Source organism: Lindgomyces ingoldianus, assembly GCF_010093535.1.
Source record: "Lindgomyces ingoldianus strain ATCC 200398 unplaced genomic scaffold BDR25scaffold_22, whole genome shotgun sequence".
Classification (NCBI taxonomy): Eukaryota; Fungi; Ascomycota; class Dothideomycetes; order Pleosporales; family Lindgomycetaceae; genus Lindgomyces; species Lindgomyces ingoldianus.
Window position 1 is genome coordinate 41,354 of NW_022985183.1, and position 16,399 is coordinate 57,752.

Below are 16,399 nucleotides of genomic sequence, written 5' to 3' on the forward strand. Positions count from 1 at the left end.
AAGTGGTTGATGATTCTCAAATGCTACGTCCAGCGCATCTTTTATATCTGAGATACTTGTTTCTGCTTGAACAAGATCATTCGAAAATCAGATGGCTGAATCAATTGCTATTCTTGTTAGCCTCTAACAGTCGTATGCTGTTTCATGGAATCTTGAGTAGTCGCTGGCCCTGCCAATCAGCGCGTAGCATCGCAATACCACAGAAAATGTCCGATTTAGACGAGCCGTGGCACTGACGATGCAGGCGGCTACAGCATAACAAACCCTGACCAAATCAGGACTGCAGTTCGACCAAGGCCAGTCAGAACGGAGAGATCTCAGGCGGCTCTAAAGGATCTGAAGCCACAGTTTGCTTCATGATTCCGATGGACGACGGTTAACGACACGGCATGCTTCTTTGCTTCCCCGGCCCACTTCGGCTCTCCGACCAGCATCGCGCGCGGGAGCTATCCTTAGAGAGCAAGAGGCTCAATCAGAGGCTTTGGAGCAGTGGCATGTGTCTAGCCTGTTCGACTTGTCGGTCAAACGTGTTGCTGAAGAAACGTGAGGTAAGATGAGAGGGCTCATGCAGAGCAAACGTCCATGCTCGCTTGTTCAGCTGGCTACCATCGTACGTGGAGGCGCTGAGTGTCATGACTCTGAGTCGTACAGCTCGCCCAGAGGAAGTTGTTGGCTATTCATCAATGCAATGGTTGAGTTGATGTTCATGATGCACAGTATTAGTATTAGTGAGGAGAGGCTTCCGCTCTTGATGCATCATCAGCTCCAATTTAAGCAGGTCCAGCCGATATCTCGGCATCGGCTTGAGGCGGTCGGAACGCGCTCCTCTTTGTGAACCAGTCGGCTATCACCACAGGTGGTGGTGGGGTTGGGGAGAAGAGATTTCTGATTTCAATTCACTCTTCTTTTATTGTAAGTTCAGCAAAATGGGTTTTATGAGCTATCTACAACACAGACGCGACTGGTGCGGAACTCTCCCCCCCGCATGGAGCTCCAACAGGGAAGCTAACATGAAGACAGCCAGCGCAAGCAGATAGAGCGCGCCTCGAAGATCGCGAGTCTCCCTCAGCCATACCTTTGTCCCCTAACTTCTCAAGAGCGAACAATCCTAGGGAAGCCCATCCAGGAGCTCGTCCAGGATGTTCACAGGCAAATCACCAATCCCGTCGATATCCTCCGAGCTTACGGGAAGGTCACCATTGAAGCTCACAAGAAGACAAATTGCGCGACAGAGATACTGTTTCCGGAAGCGGAGGAGTGGGCGAAGAACGAGGTTAATCTGAATGGGCCTCTTGCTGGTATTCCTGTGTCCCTGAAGGACTCGATTCAAGTGAAGGGCTTCGACATATCAGTCGGCTATTCCTGTAATACTGGGAAACCATATGCTGAAGATGGCGCTATGGTCAAGATACTCAAGGATGCTGGTATGAAGACCTGAACAGTTCACTTGAGCCTCTCTAACAACCCTAGGTGCTGTGCCGTTTATCAAGACAAACCTTCCTACGACCCTTCTATCATTTGAGTCTACCAACGACGTTTGGGGCCGTTGTACGAACCCACACAATAACAAATACTCTCCGGGAGGGTCAACAGGGGGAGAATCTGCACTACTAGCCTTTGGTGGTAGCCGTATCGGTATTGGATCAGATGTTGCCGGTTCAGTCCGCGCACCCGCACACTTCTCTGGCTGTTATTCATTACGGTGCTCGACTGGAAGATGGCCGAAGATGGGAATGAACACTAGTATGCCCGGACAGGAAGCTATTCCTAGCGTCTTCAGCCCAATGGCCCGGACCTTGAACGACCTTGCCTACTTTACCCGAAGCTTTGTGGGGATGAAACCTTGGGAATACGACTATACCGTCCATCCCCTTGAATGGAGGGAAAGCATAGAGACGGAGTACAAGGAGAAAAAGAAGCTCCGCGTCGGTGTAATGCGCACCGATCGGGTCGTTGATCCATCCCCGGCATGTGCGCGTGCCCTAGAGAAGGTGGCCTCTGCATTAAAAGCCGAAGGACATGAGGTTTATGATGTAGAGCCACCATCTCCTTATGAAGCTCTTGTCATTGCATCGCAATTGCTGCTTAGCGATGGATGCCAAACATTCATGTCCTTCTTCCGTACTGGAGAATGGAACGACCCTGGTGCCGCCCAAATGGTATTCTATATGCGACTGCCGAGGCCCATCAAGTATCTGTATTATTTGTGGGTGAAGTATGTTAAAGGCGATAGTGTCTGGGCTGGCTTGTTACGAAACTGGCATCCAAAGAGTGCATACGAGTACTGGCAACTTGTCGGCCGTCGCGAGGCTTTTAAAGCTAGGTTCTTCGATTGGTGGTCTGAAGAAGCAAATATGGACTTTATGATAACTCCACCGAACGCGACTCCTGCAGTACCTCATGATGGAATGCATGATGCTGTTAGTAGCTGTGGATACACATTCCTGTTCAACCTAGTAAATATTTGATTCGGGCTGTTTCAGTATGGGACTAATGTTATCGTAGTTGGATTATCCGGCCGGTATCATCCCCGTCACTCATGTCGACCCGGCGTTGGATCAACTCCCTTCTACCTTCAACTTTAAGAAGTTGAATGGAGTCGCAAAAGGAGCATACAAGCATTATGACGCGACTAAGATGGCAGGTCTGCCTGTCGCGGTACAAGTAGTTGGCCGCCGCTTGGAGGAAGAGAAGGTTCTTGCAGCCATGGAGAGAGTCGAGGATGCGTTAGATAAGCACGGTGGCCGATACCAGCTGATGGAGGTTGATTGAAGGTTTTGTCCGATCTAGATGGTGGTTCTACTTGCTTAGTGATGACCAGGGTCTGCAAGGCTGGAAAAGTGATTAATATTCAGCACTTGTATATAAATCAAGCAGAAGTGATCTTTATCGCAGACTAAACTAGTTCTCCCAAAGGTTGATTGTCTCCATGGCACTCAGAGTGAACTCGTCGATCCTCGACTTGAGCTGACATCACCTTCAGGCTTCCATTCTGTGATAGTTCAAGTAGGTGCCGGGACTACAACATGATTAACGGGGATTTTCCAAGGTTGCCTGAGTGCTAAACGTACCTGCACCAGATACTGTTGATTTGAGATGGCTCCAAAAGCTAATGGATACTAGAATCTCGCGTATAGTCTTTAGATTCTCATCCTCATCCTCATCCTCATCCGCACCCGCACCTGCACCTGCACTCGTGCCCGCATCTGCATCCGCACCCAAGAATCCACAAGCAGCAGGTTCCTTTTGCCTGGGGGTGAACTTGAGACACCGACAGCGGTACCTTCAGCCGTGTCATGTCAACGAGGCGAGGCGGATCCGCAATGCTGCCCCTCGAAGATTTGCTTTATCATCGCCTGGACCTTAGCTCCTGCAGCCTCTGAAGCTCTGCCTTGCCCCACTATCATCACTTCACCCCTCACGTCCAAGCTCCTTTCAGGCTGGCCCCTTGCACTTGTTCCACCCCACTTGCGGCTGCCAAGACCTCAAAAGTATTTGGAAGCACTTGGTTACACGTTCGTCTTCCGAGTGGGTTTTTGTCGTCCGGCCCTCTGCGGTCCAATAGCGAGATAATTTGAAGGAGAGACACCCGCGGAATTGGAGGCATGGAGCAATGTCGAATGTTTTGGGACGGCTGACATGGAGGTGAAGGTTCTGGGCTGTATGACTGGTGAGGGATCTTGTCCGGAAACAAGGTGCAAGGAAAACGTCATCTCGGATATTTGAGATGTAGGGGATGGGAGGGGTCCGCTAGAGCTAAGGTAGGAGCTGGGACGAATGGCTGCGAAGGTTGGACAAAGAGGAGAACGTGGGGACCTCGAGGGACTATATAAGTTCTTACACCCGCTGAGGACCCTAATGTCTGCTTGCTCTTACTATTGCCGCTATCGGAAACCGTACTACTATTTAAATAATTGAAACTTGAACCGGCGAAAATGCAGTCTTATTCTGGAAAGTGTCACTGCGGAAACACGGAATGGACAGCGAAGCTCGAGAAAGATCAGCAGGGGCATATTCTTTGGTCAGTACTGCCAGTTATACGTCAATCAGAAATCTCGATTTTATTTTGTAAGTGTTAAGATGCTGACCAAATGTAGCCATTGCGACACTTGCAAATACCTCTCGGGCTCAACTTTTACCTTGAACCAAATCATTCCCAAAGCCAACCTCACCATCACAAAGGGGAAGGACAGTCTGAATCGTTACACTTATTACGGGGAATCTGGTACAGTTAATTGGCTGTGCTATTCATTTGTATCTAGCTGACAAGATATCCAGGTAAACCGGTCTATTGCTACTTCTGCCCCAACTGCACCAGTCACGTGTACCACCACCAGGTCAGCACACATCACTCTTCCATGTTGCTCAGCTAAGAACTTCAGACCGTTATGGGCGACGACACAATCATACTTCGCACCGGGATGCTGGAGCAAGGACTCAAGGAATTCAAGCCTGCTGCTGAGATCTTTGGCAAGGCCAAGTTGCCATGGGAGAAGGAGGTTGCGCAGACCTTTGACACTCTGCCCCCATCGTAAGCGCCCTTGCTTATTAAACTCTAGGAGTTGTTGCGCTGAGTAGAGTTGAGAGAGAGTTGAGTGGAGAAGGAGTCTCTAAACTGTACTATTACTGGCTCTGGTGGAGTCAATGGGTCATCAGGCTGATGAGAATCTTTGTACTTAGTAACACCAATGCAAAACTTTAAATGCATTTGCGACTCGATACCTGCGGATGCGACTCAGCGGAACCAGCACTTGCTGCTCACATGCTACTGCTTCCGAAGTGCTACAAGCAAGACTTTTTTAGAGAGGCGAAGCGAATCGAAGTCAGTTCATATGCGTTGATACAACATACGACATTCATTCATACATGTTCTCATTCAATGGTATCTATTTGTCATGCCCAAGATCCAATCGTCTCCAAGAAATCCGCCTATTCTGACAACGCGGGAAACTTACGAAGGAAATGTGAAGGGCATTCATATCCTCCAGGGTCTAGGTATAAATTAACCTCTGATCAACCAATGACCGTGGGGTGGGAGAGAACATACTCTTGTCTAAGTATAGCTGATGATACGTCTCAGCGTCGTACCAGTCTCCCGCTGGAATCACCTCGGTCGCAACCTTGCCCTTCCACCACTCCTTGTTCGCCTTATCTGTGACATCCTTTGCAATTCCCTCCTGTTCTTCATTGTGGAAGAATATGACACTTCTATATTGGGATCCGACATCTGGGCCTTGTCGATTCGCCGTGGTAGGATCGTGCATCTTGTAGAAGAACTCGAGAAGTTGTCTATACGAGACTTTCTCGGGATCGTATATGACTTGGAGGGCTTCGGCGTCTGCGATATCGTCAGCAATCGATCGGAATGGGGGAGTGAGTCGTCTTACGTCCTGAGCGCCCACTGCACACGCTCCGATAGCTAGGGTTCTTGGTGTCACCTCCGATGTACCCTACTCTCGCATCAAGCAACCCCTTGTTCGCGAATGCTCGCCGATACATATGCTCAACACCCCAGAAGCAGCCAGCTGCCACCGTAGCCGTCTGAGCTCCCGCAGGAATCGCCATAGGAGTCGCTGGAGAATTCTTTGTGGAGAACGGCTTGATTAGTCGGGAAAGAAATGACATAGAGAGGTAGGACAGGACAACGAGACTACAAGTCGTGCAGCGCTTCACTTTTAAGGTATTTCGAGATACTGTATTGTTTAGGCAGATGATCAATCTTCGCTTTTGACGAGAATTCCGCAGTATCTTATGTACAATGGGTATTTGAGATCTCGACGATGGTCGCGAATCAATGCGTCAGAGAAGTTGACAAATCCCATGAAGCCACACTTGTGGCGCAATCGCCACTAGCGCAGCTTGCTACTTTGGTGGAATTGATTCGGAATCTCAACATCAATAATATATCCACTATCCTTCAATGTTATTCCGTCATCAATATTTCCCTCTCTCAAATGTCCAGTGTCTGACGTGTCCAGGTGTACGTGTGTGTGTGTTGGGGCGAAGGAGCTCACTTCTCGAGCTCAGGACGCTTTCTCCAAAGGTGCCTTTAGCCGGACTTTTCGCAACGTGGACTGACGAAGATTCCTTAAGCAACCGCTTCCAGCATTCGCAAAAGGCCTGTCGGATCTTCTGTTCCTGCGCGAGAAGATTTGGAGGGCGCGGTCGTCGTCTTCCGCAGACAATCCGCAGCAATGCATCCGATCCGGTGCACGGGTATGTCAGAGCAGCAACCTGTCCTTTCAATACCTGGGAAGCTTGCTCCTTTGGCTCGTATCTTTGCTGTTTGTCCTTAGAATTCAAACTACCTCGATTTCTTGACAAGGTCTTTCTTTTTTTTCAAGCTCCAGGTGTTGACTGCCAAGCCGCTCGTCGACATGCAGGCCTCGGTGTGCTGTCGTGACTTGACGTCTGTAATCAATTTTCAATCTATTGCACCGAACTTCTCGCAGTCGGTTGTATTGTCAAAGGCTGTCAACCGGCAAAGACCGGGCCTGGAAGCATCACGATGCCCTTTTGGAGTTTGCCTTTCCAATCGCTGGAGGTACTGGCAACCTGTGGGGCCCAGAATGCGGCTGCAGCCTGAGCAGTTATTTTTATCACGCTTTCGAGATCTAGTGCATGCCCTTGCAGAAACAGCCTCTGCGAAGTTAGATTGTTACATGGTTTCTGACCACGGTGGAGTGACAAGCATTAATTTAAGGTTAATCTACAGATCAATATCTGCATCCCGTTTCGAGATCTACGACATGGGGTAGCTCAAACGGCCACGCTCACGAAGCTCTACAACCTCATGAATGCTATTTTCAGCACTCGCTACCAGTACAATATACTACTGCGTCGCCATACGAGACCTATAGATGAGCTTTCCTGTCCCTGTGAACCTGTTCTAGCTGCTTTTTTCTCGCTTCCGCCAGAAGGTTCAGTCTAGCTGTTCTATTTCAGGATCGGCACCCCAGAATTTTATATTCACTTCATTCAAAGCTAATATATGACGACCGTGCTGACCGTCTCAACTCCCTTCGACAAGCGAAGCCGCGGGAAGATGCCGACGCGAGAAACTGCCCATCTGAAGTCATATGATTTCTGACAGGTAATCGTCGAACTCAGAATTTCGTATTGCAAATTGTAACCTCTATCATCCCGCACGATTGTAAGTGCTAGATTGCTAAGGAAGCTTCAACCAGCTGGATTTCCCGGTCGAAGACCTGGCAGAAAGAGACGCTACCGGCCGAGCAGCAGACTTGAGCCGGGATCTGGATGCATCCTGCCCGGGACAATCGATATGAAAAACCTCGCATTTGGTCAATGGAGCATCGTGTAATACCGACAAATGCATCTTTGAGCTCTTACTGGATGTTCCTACCTAACCCCAGAGATTGGGCCTTCGCATTGGAACAAGCTTGAGGCCTTGTTTGTCCTCAATCGAGCAGAGTTCATGGGAGACACGAACTCACCTGAGTTGTGCACTGGATTCCCAACCTATGAGTAATGCCGGCCCGCCGGACCACCCGTACAGCATATTGGGAGATGTACTTGGCATCAGATATCCAGGCCTGGTCGACTGGTGGGATCGAACGATAGGCAATGCAGGAAAAGTGGTATTGTACTCACGGGACAGGGTGCGGAGTAGCCGAACGTTTGGTATATAACTCCCTTCATATCCCCCAGAATTGATCTTCACCAAGTCACCATTCAGGCTCAGCAACGATCGACATTACAACCAAATTTGCACCCAGCATCTTCCAATCCCAACACCAAATCCAAAATGAAGTACTTCGCTGCCCTTTTGCCCCTTGTGGCCGCTCTCCCATCCAACCCCAGCCTCGGTGATGTTGTTGGTGCCACGCCAGACCCAACTAAGGTACTTCCAGCACTGAAGTGTTTACAAAGACTCTTCCCTAACATCATTAGGTTCAAATCAAAGGCATCACCTATGGTGGAACTGGATGCCCACAGGGATCCATGAGCTATCAGCTCTCCCAGGACAGAACCACTGTCACCCTCATCTTCGACTCCTACATCGCCTCCATTGGTCCCGGCATTGCCCTCACCGAGCAGCGCAAGAACTGCCAGCTTAACGTTGACATCACTTACCCAGGCGGGTTCCAGTACTCCGTCCTGAGCGCTGATTATCGTGGATATGCTGCTCTCCAGAAGGGCGTTACTGGTACTTTGAAGTCGACCTATTACTTCGCTGGATCAACCGAGCAGGTATGTCAATCCCTCTAAATAGACGAATCTAGCTAACAACAGTCAGACCAGCACCCAGTATGACTTCGTTGGCCCGTTGACCGGCGACTACCTGAAGCACGACCAGGCCGACAGCACCTCGATCGTCTGGTCGCCGTGCGGCGCCGAGGGTATGCTCAATGTCAACTCCCAGGTCCGCCTAAGCTCCAGCAACAGCTCTGCTACTGGTCTCCTCACTACCGACTCGACTGATCTCAAGTTCACCCAAGTCGTGTACGTACAATGGCAGAAGTGCACCAAGTAAGTGAGTCCCGCTGCTGATGGGTTCGGCCTAGCCCAGTGCACAGTACTAAGCCGTCGGGTTCAGTTGAGATTAAGGAATGGGTGGTTCCTGTTGGGGAGAAGCTGAATTGGCGCAGTTGCTCTAAGTAGTGAAGGGGATTGCTGGACTGGACGCTCATGACGATGTTGATGTCGGTGCCCTTCTGTTGCGCAGATTGGTCTCTTGTTTACTCTTCGAAGCTTCTGTAAATACCGTTGAAGCGCGGGGAATGACTAGCTGCGAATTTTGTGGATATATTGTTGAATTTGGAGTTCATTCGTGATGTGTCGTCGTATTAGAATGGTGCCCTTGCATCCGTCCTTGTTTAGCCTGGCCCGGTTTCTGTAACCGTGAGCCTGGTAACTCGCGACGTTTGCAGTAGAGATGCGCCGGTTTTTCCATCCTGAAGACCCCGCTCCCGTACCTGGTTCTAAGTTTATCTTCGTACTAATATGATCCTCGGTTTCGATATTGAGAGAGAGCTGCAGTGGATTCGACCGAATCCCAAATGGTGCTTGATATCTAAATATGTTGACGTTGTGCGGAACCGAATACGAAGGGAAAGTTCAACACCCGTATCCTACCAACCACACACGTGAGCATTGAAAAGTGAAATTCGATCGAGAAGTGGTTATGAAGAGACACCCAGAAATGGATGATGGAGCTTGACGCAACATAGGAACAAGATGAAAGGAATAGGGTTGGATTATCTCGGATCCTCCTCACGCTGGGCAGCCCTACCAGCACCACAGCACAACATTTTGAGGATGATACCGATGCTTGCAAAAACTCTTTCATGAACTGATTGACGATGTTGACGATTTCGACTTGGTGTTGATGAGGACACGGTAGATGGCACGGATAAAGCTCGGCATCACGTGAATGGCTTTTGGCGTTGCCCCGTTTCAACCCCCTGTCTGTTTATGGCCCGAGCGCTATGTCAACACAACTTTTAGATCTCGAACCCAGCGCAGCGAACATCAATCCCACCTTCGCTCAAACATACCCCTCAACAACAACGCCGGAGAAGCTGGCCTGCACATGTCATAAGCCTCCTACGCATTGAGCTCACTACAATGGCCGCACACGCCGGCGCATCCTCTATTTCTGTCGCTGTTCGAGTGCGGCCCTTTACTATTCGCGAAGCCGCTCAGTTGCGTCCCGGGGATGACCAGACACTCTTTCTTGGAGATGGATCACTAGCAGCTGCACCTACTCCGAAGCTTCACCAGAAGGGAATTCGGTCCGTCATCAAGGTTGTTGACGAGAAATGCCTGTATGATTTGTCCCTTTCCAGCTTGTTGACATGGAAGCTAACATAGCGCCAGAATATTCGACCCTCCCGAAGACAACCCAGTCCAGCGCTTCTCACGATCCGTGGTCGGGCCGCAAGGCAAGAGAGTAAAGGACCAGACTTTTGCGTTCGATCGAGTCTTCGACGAAAATACAACCCAGGGCGATGTTTACGAAGCAACCACAAGGAACCTCTTGGACAGTGTGTTGGATGGATACAATGCGACTGTGTTCGCGTACGGCGCCACTGGGTGTGGCAAGACTCATACCATCACGTATGTCGCTGGTGTCGTTGCGTTGGTGGAGCTGACCGAAACATAGGGGGACCGCCTCGCAACCTGGAATCATCTTCCTTACCATGCAGGAGCTATTCGAGAAGATACAGGACGTACAGGAACAGCGGGCCACTGAAGTCACTCTTTCGTACCTTGAAATTTACAACGAGACAATTCGCGACCTGCTCGTCCCCGGCGGAAGTAAACAGACATTAATGCTACGGGAGGACGCCAACCAAGCTGTTTCCGTCGCAGGTCTCTCGAGCCATCATCCTCAGAATGTGAGTGAGATGCTGCCTGTGATTTGCGCATAGCCTTACATTTTCTTAGGTGCAAGAAGTCATGGACATGATTGTAAGGGGTAACGAATACCGAACCATGTCACCAACAGAAGCCAATGCTACCTCTTCTCGGTCACACGCCGTTCTCCAGATCAACGTGTCCTCCAAGGACCGAAATGCCTCTGTCAACGAACCCCATACCATGGCAACCCTCAGTATCATCGATTTGGCGGGAAGTGAGCGAGCGAGCGCTACGAAGAACCGCGGAGAGCGATTGATCGAAGGTGCTAACATCAACAAGTCCCTCCTTGCTCTCGGAAGCTGCATCAATGCACTGTGCGACCCGCGAAAGCGCAATCATGTCCCATACCGAAACTCCAAACTTACTCGTTTGCTGAAGTTCTCGCTCGGGGGAAATTGCCGGACCGTCATGATTGTCTGCGTCAGTCCCTCAAGCGCACATTTCGACGAAACACAAAACACATTGAGGTACGCGAACAGGGCGAAGAACATCCAGACGAAGGTCACGAAGAACGTATTCAACGTGAACCGGCACGTCAAGGACTATCTGAAGAAGATTGACGAACAGAGGGCTCTTATTGACGAGCTAATGAAGAAGCAAAGCGACTTCGAGGGAAGTGCTTTCGTCAAGTATCAGAAGCAGAGCGAAAAGAAGGAGGGCATTCTCCGAGATGCTATTGTCCGTCTGCGCCAAGCCTACGAGGACTCAACCGGAGAGCGAAGAGAGAGGATAGGGACTTCCAAGACTCTGAAGCAGGCTGAAAAACGCATTTCGCTCATATCCTCCTGGATCGCCGCTTTCGATAATGTGGCAGAGATACGGGAACAGGAAGATCCTCCAGAAGCCTTGGCCACTATGCGAAGGTCAGCAATGGGTATGTCTGCAGAGCTCGAACAAACTCGACAACACTGTCACCGCAAACTGGAGAGGACCAACTGGGCGAGTAAGCTGGATACTGCTCTGCAGGTTGGGCTGAGGCAACTCAGCGAGGTCGATGGCTCTTCAGATGGTAATGATGCAGCCAACCTTACTCGAGAGTACGAATTGCTCAAGTCCATTGCGGAGAGGGAGTTGTACACCGCCATCCTCGAGCAAGAGAAGGGAGGGGACGCTGCAATTGTGCAAGTGCTTGTGCAAGCGCACATTGAGACGGTATCGATCCTCAATCAGATCACCATGATGAATGAAGAAGAGGCCGTCCAAGCTGCTAGGAGAATACTCACACAGATCATGTCATCTTGCGCGAATGCCACCGCTCAAGCAATCCGACCGGACGGCGGCATTCCTGTGACCGAATTCTTCGCCCCAAGTCGACACGGCACACCCAAGCGAAGGAAGCCAGTGAAGATCATGGGGCCGTCACCGATGAAACCTCTACCTATGCCTTCTCCTTTGGAAGCACCACACTTGACGTCGTCCCCCATGAAGGCATCTCCCCGGCGTAGGAAGATGGGAGGCGCGAAGAAGAGTATACAATTTACTCCAAAGAAGAAATCACCATCCAAGGTGAAGCGTGGTGTGCGCTGGCGGGACGATACGGAGAATGGTACTCTGGCTGAGTTCCAGGCGACACCGCAGCCAGTGGAGTCAACCCCTACAAACTCGTCAATCGAGCTACCGCTACCAAGCCTCTCAAGTATCATGTCCATCCCCGAACAAGACGGATCGTCGCCCATCCTTACCCCTCCAGAGCCGTCGATAGAGCTCAAGCCTCGTTCCAGCCGTTTCAAACCGGATTACCTGTTGAAGAAATCCAATGGCTCACCTGGACCACCAGTGGCAACAACATTTTCTTCTGACTCAGAACGTTCGCCCCTTTCTCCATTGCGGGAGATTTCTAATAACACGACTCCTCGACCGACCTCCTTGAACCTTGTCGAAAGTGCTCCAACATCCTCAGACGTTACTCCGGTTGAAAGTGGAAGCTCTTCCGCCTCAGAAGAGGAGGGCCCGTGGACGCTAGACCAGAATGACACCCACAAGATCCGCTCAGCCATGAAACGGCGCTCTTCTACAAATCAAGGTTCAAGCTCCATGGCTCTCATCCGCGCCCATCGACGCCGTAGCCCTACCGCCGCAACTGCACGCAGCCCCCCAAATGAGAACACGATGTTCTCTACCAGTGCAACGCGACGAATGGTCAAGAGCGGACGTGATGCTGACCCGAAGAACAGTGTTCTCAGCCCGCGGACTGACTCGATCCTGAAGGGGCCTTCCCGTCGAACAACGATGGCTGTGGGTGAGGAACGACCGCGAGAGGGCTCAGCTTTGAGGGGGCAAGCTGTGCGGTTGAGCAGCATTAGTTCGAATGGATCACGAGGTAGTTTGATAGGCGGAACCAAGAGCGTGTGGCGCTGAGTTGCTGCCGTTGCTGACATTTTGTACAGTCAAAGCAGTACGTTCGTAATCTGAGACGCGAGCTGGCCTGATGTTGTTTCTGTCTTGATTTCTTTCCCTCAATCTCATCGATCATCCTTCCGAGCGTTGGCGCATACGGAGTTCCTTTTTCTCGGGAAAGTTGAATGACGCCCGTCCTGCTATACAGGAAAGTGCAATTATCAGATCCGGGATTCAAGGCGTCTTTATGCGAAATTGAAAGCATTATTGGGAGGCGTTTTGGTGTTGCGATCGCTGGCGTCTTTGTGTCTTTTATTCGGGGTGGGCTGGAGGCCGGAGACTGGCTCGTTGGTTGGCGGGCATTGGATTGAATCGAATCGATTCTTGATTATTGCTTGCAGTGGTGTCGGTACTGTTAATTGCGGGAGCATATTACCTCTCACGGCTTTTTTCCCATTCTTGCCCGCACAAATCTTGATGTATGTGACTGATTATGTCTTTTTTTGGCAGACTTTTCTGACCATATTATGTTCCCACATGTGATCTTTCTGACACTTTTGCACTCACTGTCTAGATCTCGTAATCAAACCACTCTTCTGTACTAGCTACTCTGTGCACTGCTGCTTACTGTGATGTGATGTCAACGAAGAATTTCTATCGGAGATACATCTTCCACAAACCCCGATTTGCTGTCTGCGACTCGAAAGTGCAGGCACATATCCCGAGCCGAACTTAGCCGATGCAATTGCCCCCCTTGCCGTTCGCAAATAGCAGATGAAGAAGGTTACCGTGTGCAAGGGACTGGGCCCAGGAGGGAGGAGCTAGCTACCCCACACGGTGAATTATTAATGATGCTCAAGCTCGAGGGATTGCGTGATGTCGTGCTTGCGTGAGGGTCGAGGGTGATATAAAGATACTACCCCCACTATCGGCTGTCGTAGGATCTAGCTAGAGAGGATAGTTTAAACCACGACAATCGAATGAGCGACTAGCTTTCTCTCTGATTTCCACAGACTCAATCACAGACTCCAAGGTTTAGATTCAGAATGAAGGATGTGATTGTGAGCCCAGGGCCAAAGGTCAAGATTGTAGATTCTCCAATCCCGGAACCAGGGCCTGAGCAGTTGGTTATTCAGGTAGTAGTCAGTGGGAGTAATCCTAAGGATTGGTATGTACAGTACTTGTCACATATCGTGTATACATGTCCTCCAAGCCCTCAATCCCTACGCGCCAAACTCTTTCTCAACTACCACCAGCTAACCCTCTTCCTTCTCCGCAGGAAAGTCCCCGAATGGTTAAACGAGCACGCCAACTCCGGCGACGACATCGCTGGCATCGTGCATAGCGTCGGGTCCAAAGTTTGGGAATTCAAACCGGGAGACCGGGTCGCGAGTTTCCATGAGATGAGGACGAAAGGCGGGAGTTATGCTGAGTATGCGCTTGCGTGGCAGCATACTACGTTTCATATTCCGAAGAAGACAAGTTTTGAAGGTATGTTCGAGCCGTTTGCCGTTTATCGTTTGTCTGATCGTGGGAGGTGCTGCCGAGCATGTGCATGGGATGGAGGAATGCCGGAGGTGGCTTGTTCGGCAGGTTTTATGGACAGGAGTTATTGGGTTAGACTGACGCTATGATTAAAACATCCAGATGCAGCGACACTCCCCCTCGCAGCCATGACATCTGCTATAGGCCTCTACCTCCGTCTCGGCCTCCCCGATCCTTGGACACCCGCAACCTCTCCTACACCCCTCGTCGTCTATGGTGGTGCAAGCGCAGTCGGCGCCTTCGCCATCAAGCTGGCTGTATTATCAAACATCCACCCCATTGTCGCGGTCGCCGGGCGTGGAATCCCATTCGTTGAAACACTGATCGATCGTTCGAAAGGGGACTCCATTGTGGATTACCGTAAAGGCGATGACGCTGTCGTCCAAGGCCTCAAAGACGCTTTCAAAGGACTGAAGTTGCACTATGCCTTCGATGCCACCTCAGAAAAAGGCTCCTACTTAAACATTGTCAAAGTCCTCGAACCAACAGGCAAGATAACCCTAGTGCTTCCCGGGAAGGAGTATGAGGGCATTCCTGAAACCGTTCAGAAGACTCTTACGAGCGTAGGGGAGTCGCATAATAAGGCGAGTGATTTTGCATACGTGTATTATCGGTACATGGCGAGAGGGTTGGCAGAGGGTTGGTTTACGCCGCACCCGGCGGAGGTAGTTCCAGGAGGTCTTGAGGGCTTGGAAGGAGCACTCAAGAATTTGAAGGATGGAAAGGCGTCGGCAGTGAAGTATGTTTTTAGGATTGCGGATACGCCGGGGGTGAAGGGGTCGGCGCTGTAGAGGGGCATTGGCCGAGGTTGGGAGGATAGTGAGGAGAGTGGGGATTCAAAATATTGATGATCGACCACTATTAAAAGTTGAGGGCAAGGCGTGGGAGTGGTTAAATAGCGATAGAAATTGTGATGCATTATTCTAATCCAAACGAATCGTAACATCTTCTCTTTGGTTGAGCAAATGTAGGATGTGGTGTAATCTCGATGAATATTTTTCGCCTCGGTACCAGCATTCTTCCCGCCGCGCATTATCGGTTCTTAGGCTCCTCGGGACTCGCTTGGGCGTCACGGATTCGTATGCGAAACGGCATGCCACATCTGATGTCGCTCGATAGAAGGATCAAGCCGTACCCATCCCAGCCGTCTTCAGTACATGTTTTTTTCCCCAAAGCCACACCAATCTTGACAAAACATCTCAGCCCTCAAACTCCCTTCCACCCCCCACATCTCCCGTATTCTCAACCCCATACTGATCCTCATAACTCGCGAGCTTGACTCCCCACATGTCCGCCTCGCCCTCCTCCATGTCGACATCCAGCTCCTTCCTCTTTCGCTTACCCTCCGTCTTATTCCCTTTCTCTTCATCTCCTTTCCACCGAAACGCCAACACCGCTCCATCTCTTAATCCAGCCCCCTTCGGACAATCATTGACATTCACCATCCCCGCAAGCTCATCATCTTTCTTCGGCCGACCCTTGCCTTTCTTCCTACCAGACTCCTCCTCCTCTAGCATTTCGCCGACGCCTCCTGGCTGCTCCCACTCGCCCAGCACAAACCCGAGTTCGGGGTGGTTAATGTTGACAGGGCGGGCAAACTGGACTTCAGAGGGCGAGGAGGGGAGCTGGACCTCATCCCCTGTTTCAGGGTCTTTGAGCGTGGTTTCGCGGAGTGCAGCTAGGAGATGCGTTTTTATTGTAGTGAACGTATTGAGAGGGTTGACATGGAGAAGGACAGTGGTTTTGCGGTTTTTGAGGCGGAGGGTCCAGGTTGATGGGGTGGGAGGTGTGAATGTTGGTGTGGATGTCATTGTTGGGGTATGTTGGCCGGCGTAGGCCCATTAATATAGATATATAGATATGTAGATATAAAGAGATCTAGTTTCTAGACGTAAGTTAGGGACGTTTGGAAGCATACAAGGTGAATGTCTCTTACAGTCTTCGTGCAGCGGTCAATGCCGAGTCACGTACACCAAAGCCTTTCTCAAGGTCAGTGAGACAAATGAAGTTCTAAATTGAGGGCAAAGACGGGTCGTGGAATTGGGTAGATGGGTAGGCAGTAGCCGGGATTGTGGAGGTTGTGGAAAGAAAGAGCTCCGCGGGGAGGTGATCCTTGCTCCGATTAGTGTCT

The 16,399-nt window shown here is 50.6% G+C and overlaps 9 protein-coding genes across 9 annotated transcripts; 6 read left to right on the forward strand and 3 right to left on the reverse strand.

Annotated features, from left to right (window-relative positions):
• Positions 1 to 848: 848 nt before the first annotated feature.
• On the forward strand, positions 849 to 2,874 carry BDR25DRAFT_264130 (amidase signature enzyme). The gene is made up of 4 exons (XM_033686848.1): positions 849 to 964; positions 1,021 to 1,424; positions 1,471 to 2,456; positions 2,506 to 2,874. Exons 1-4 carry the CDS (start codon positions 927 to 929, stop codon positions 2,770 to 2,772), a joined length of 1,695 nt encoding a protein of 564 aa, XP_033545844.1. The 5' UTR covers positions 849 to 926; the 3' UTR covers positions 2,773 to 2,874.
• Positions 2,875 to 2,936: 62 nt separating this feature from the next.
• Positions 2,937 to 3,771, reverse strand: BDR25DRAFT_343847 (uncharacterized protein; the record flags this gene model as incomplete). The annotated part of the gene is made up of 3 exons (XM_033693870.1): positions 3,423 to 3,771; positions 3,072 to 3,283; positions 2,937 to 2,992 (listed from the first exon to the last, which is right to left on the reverse strand). The coding sequence occupies exons 1-3, from the start codon at positions 3,605 to 3,607 to the stop codon at positions 2,937 to 2,939; spliced, it is 453 nt and encodes a 150-aa protein (XP_033545845.1). The 5' UTR covers positions 3,608 to 3,771.
• A 100-nt stretch (positions 3,772 to 3,871) lies between these two features.
• BDR25DRAFT_264133 (uncharacterized protein) lies at positions 3,872 to 4,629 on the forward strand. The gene is made up of 4 exons (XM_033686849.1): positions 3,872 to 4,021; positions 4,098 to 4,225; positions 4,279 to 4,337; positions 4,383 to 4,629. The coding sequence occupies exons 1-4, from the start codon at positions 3,936 to 3,938 to the stop codon at positions 4,533 to 4,535; spliced, it is 426 nt and encodes a 141-aa protein (XP_033545846.1). The 5' UTR covers positions 3,872 to 3,935; the 3' UTR covers positions 4,536 to 4,629.
• A 248-nt stretch (positions 4,630 to 4,877) lies between these two features.
• On the reverse strand, positions 4,878 to 5,771 carry BDR25DRAFT_343849 (peptide methionine sulfoxide reductase msrB/msrA). The gene is made up of 3 exons (XM_033693871.1): positions 5,388 to 5,771; positions 5,048 to 5,338; positions 4,878 to 4,991 (listed from the first exon to the last, which is right to left on the reverse strand). Exons 1-3 carry the CDS (start codon positions 5,623 to 5,625, stop codon positions 4,930 to 4,932), a joined length of 591 nt encoding a protein of 196 aa, XP_033545847.1. The 5' UTR covers positions 5,626 to 5,771; the 3' UTR covers positions 4,878 to 4,929.
• A 94-nt stretch (positions 5,772 to 5,865) lies between these two features.
• BDR25DRAFT_50334 (uncharacterized protein) lies at positions 5,866 to 6,480 on the forward strand. Its single transcript, XM_033698667.1, has 2 exons — positions 5,866 to 6,043; positions 6,094 to 6,480. The coding sequence occupies exons 1-2, from the start codon at positions 5,921 to 5,923 to the stop codon at positions 6,319 to 6,321; spliced, it is 351 nt and encodes a 116-aa protein (XP_033545848.1). The 5' UTR covers positions 5,866 to 5,920; the 3' UTR covers positions 6,322 to 6,480.
• A 1,288-nt stretch (positions 6,481 to 7,768) lies between these two features.
• Positions 7,769 to 8,497, forward strand: BDR25DRAFT_326312 (uncharacterized protein; the record flags this gene model as incomplete). The annotated part of the gene is made up of 3 exons (XM_033692266.1): positions 7,769 to 7,864; positions 7,915 to 8,214; positions 8,261 to 8,497. 3 exons carry the CDS (start codon positions 7,769 to 7,771, stop codon positions 8,495 to 8,497), a joined length of 633 nt encoding a protein of 210 aa, XP_033545849.1.
• Positions 8,498 to 9,591: 1,094 nt separating this feature from the next.
• BDR25DRAFT_343850 (kinesin-domain-containing protein) lies at positions 9,592 to 13,055 on the forward strand (the record flags this gene model as incomplete). Its single annotated transcript, XM_033693872.1, has 4 exons — positions 9,592 to 9,791; positions 9,844 to 10,083; positions 10,130 to 10,364; positions 10,414 to 13,055. 4 exons carry the CDS (start codon positions 9,592 to 9,594, stop codon positions 12,742 to 12,744), a joined length of 3,006 nt encoding a protein of 1,001 aa, XP_033545850.1. The 3' UTR covers positions 12,745 to 13,055.
• A 628-nt stretch (positions 13,056 to 13,683) lies between these two features.
• Positions 13,684 to 15,171, forward strand: BDR25DRAFT_304575 (GroES-like protein). The gene is made up of 3 exons (XM_033690246.1): positions 13,684 to 13,891; positions 14,003 to 14,214; positions 14,371 to 15,171. Exons 1-3 carry the CDS (start codon positions 13,770 to 13,772, stop codon positions 15,057 to 15,059), a joined length of 1,023 nt encoding a protein of 340 aa, XP_033545851.1. The 5' UTR covers positions 13,684 to 13,769; the 3' UTR covers positions 15,060 to 15,171.
• Positions 15,172 to 15,384: 213 nt separating this feature from the next.
• Positions 15,385 to 16,246, reverse strand: BDR25DRAFT_50368 (uncharacterized protein). Its single transcript, XM_033698668.1, has 2 exons — positions 16,205 to 16,246; positions 15,385 to 16,146 (listed from the first exon to the last, which is right to left on the reverse strand). Exon 2 carries the CDS (start codon positions 16,077 to 16,079, stop codon positions 15,468 to 15,470), a length of 612 nt encoding a protein of 203 aa, XP_033545852.1. The 5' UTR covers positions 16,080 to 16,146; positions 16,205 to 16,246; the 3' UTR covers positions 15,385 to 15,467.
• Positions 16,247 to 16,399: the final 153 nt, after the last annotated feature.

Coding starts and splice junctions, on each gene's coding strand:
- BDR25DRAFT_264130 (XM_033686848.1), top strand. CDS start 927: ATGGGTTTTATGAGCTATCTACAACACAGACGCGACTG. Junction 965..1,020: donor CTACAACACAGACGCGACTG/GTGCGGAACTCT, acceptor ACATGAAGACAG/CCAGCGCAAGCAGATAGAGC. Junction 1,425..1,470: donor CAAGATACTCAAGGATGCTG/GTATGAAGACCT, acceptor TAACAACCCTAG/GTGCTGTGCCGTTTATCAAG.
- BDR25DRAFT_264133 (XM_033686849.1), top strand. CDS start 3,936: ATGCAGTCTTATTCTGGAAAGTGTCACTGCGGAAACACGGAATGGACA. Junction 4,226..4,278: donor CACTTATTACGGGGAATCTG/GTACAGTTAATT, acceptor CAAGATATCCAG/GTAAACCGGTCTATTGCTAC. Junction 4,338..4,382: donor GTCACGTGTACCACCACCAG/GTCAGCACACAT, acceptor TAAGAACTTCAG/ACCGTTATGGGCGACGACAC.
- BDR25DRAFT_343849 (XM_033693871.1), bottom strand. CDS start 5,625: ATGTCATTTCTTTCCCGACTAATCAAGCCGTTCTCCACAAAGAATTCT. Junction 5,339..5,387: donor GTGCAGTGGGCGCTCAGGAC/GTAAGACGACTC, acceptor ACGATATCGCAG/ACGCCGAAGCCCTCCAAGTC. Junction 4,992..5,047: donor TCAGCTATACTTAGACAAGA/GTATGTTCTCTC, acceptor ATTTATACCTAG/ACCCTGGAGGATATGAATGC.
- BDR25DRAFT_50334 (XM_033698667.1), top strand. CDS start 5,921: ATGTTATTCCGTCATCAATATTTCCCTCTCTCAAATGTCCAGTGTCTG. Junction 6,044..6,093: donor TCAGGACGCTTTCTCCAAAG/GTGCCTTTAGCC, acceptor AGATTCCTTAAG/CAACCGCTTCCAGCATTCGC.
- BDR25DRAFT_304575 (XM_033690246.1), top strand. CDS start 13,770: ATGAAGGATGTGATTGTGAGCCCAGGGCCAAAGGTCAAGATTGTAGAT. Junction 13,892..14,002: donor GGGAGTAATCCTAAGGATTG/GTATGTACAGTA, acceptor CCTTCTCCGCAG/GAAAGTCCCCGAATGGTTAA. Junction 14,215..14,370: donor GAAGAAGACAAGTTTTGAAG/GTATGTTCGAGC, acceptor TAAAACATCCAG/ATGCAGCGACACTCCCCCTC.
- BDR25DRAFT_50368 (XM_033698668.1), bottom strand. CDS start 16,079: ATGACATCCACACCAACATTCACACCTCCCACCCCATCAACCTGGACC.